This window comes from Buceros rhinoceros, unplaced genomic scaffold (genome assembly GCF_000710305.1).
Source record: "Buceros rhinoceros silvestris isolate BGI_N320 unplaced genomic scaffold, ASM71030v1 scaffold14983, whole genome shotgun sequence".
In the NCBI taxonomy this organism is placed as follows: domain Eukaryota; kingdom Metazoa; phylum Chordata; class Aves; order Bucerotiformes; family Bucerotidae; genus Buceros; species Buceros rhinoceros.
In genome coordinates, this window is record NW_010404325.1 from 32,589 (window position 1) to 33,019 (window position 431).

Sequence of the window (431 nt, forward strand, 5' to 3'; positions counted from 1 at the left end):
CCCCCCCGCCGCTGCGGGGTCCCTCGAGCGCTGCCCAGCGCAGGGCACAGCGAGGCCCCTGCCAGGGAACGGGAGAGCGCTGCACAGAGCCCTGGTTAGCGCCACATCGCTCCCCTCAAAAGCACGTGTGAGCAGGGAGAGCACCGCAGGCAGAGAAGGAGCAAAGGCTTCTCCCCCTCTGTCCCCTCACTCCGCGGTTTTTCAGCAGATTTGCCACAGAAAGAGCTGGCTCGGGCACTACGGCGCGGCCCCCGGGGAAGGGGCTGGTAGGGCTGCACAAAGAATTCACATTCCCACGGGCAGAGGTTTATCTCCACCTGCTCCAGTCAGCTGAACTCTGAACACAGCAGAACCCGCGCGCAGTCTCTCACCTTGGAACATTCCCAGACAGGCCAGAAAAATATATAATCACCGTGTTCTGCCTGAAAAAG

General features: G+C 61.5%; 1 protein-coding gene across 1 annotated transcript in view; it reads right to left on the reverse strand.

The window, feature by feature from the left end:
- The window catches only part of LOC104491009 (protein NLRC5-like), a gene marked incomplete at its 5' end in the record, with an annotated part of 29,160 nt that extends 28,736 nt beyond the window's left edge, over positions 1–424 (reverse strand). The window contains one exon of the mRNA XM_010133364.1: positions 372–424. Coding sequence (XP_010131666.1) covers positions 372–424 — 53 coding nt within the window. The remainder of the gene's footprint in view (positions 1–371) is intronic.
- Between the last annotated feature and the right edge of the window lie 7 nt (positions 425–431).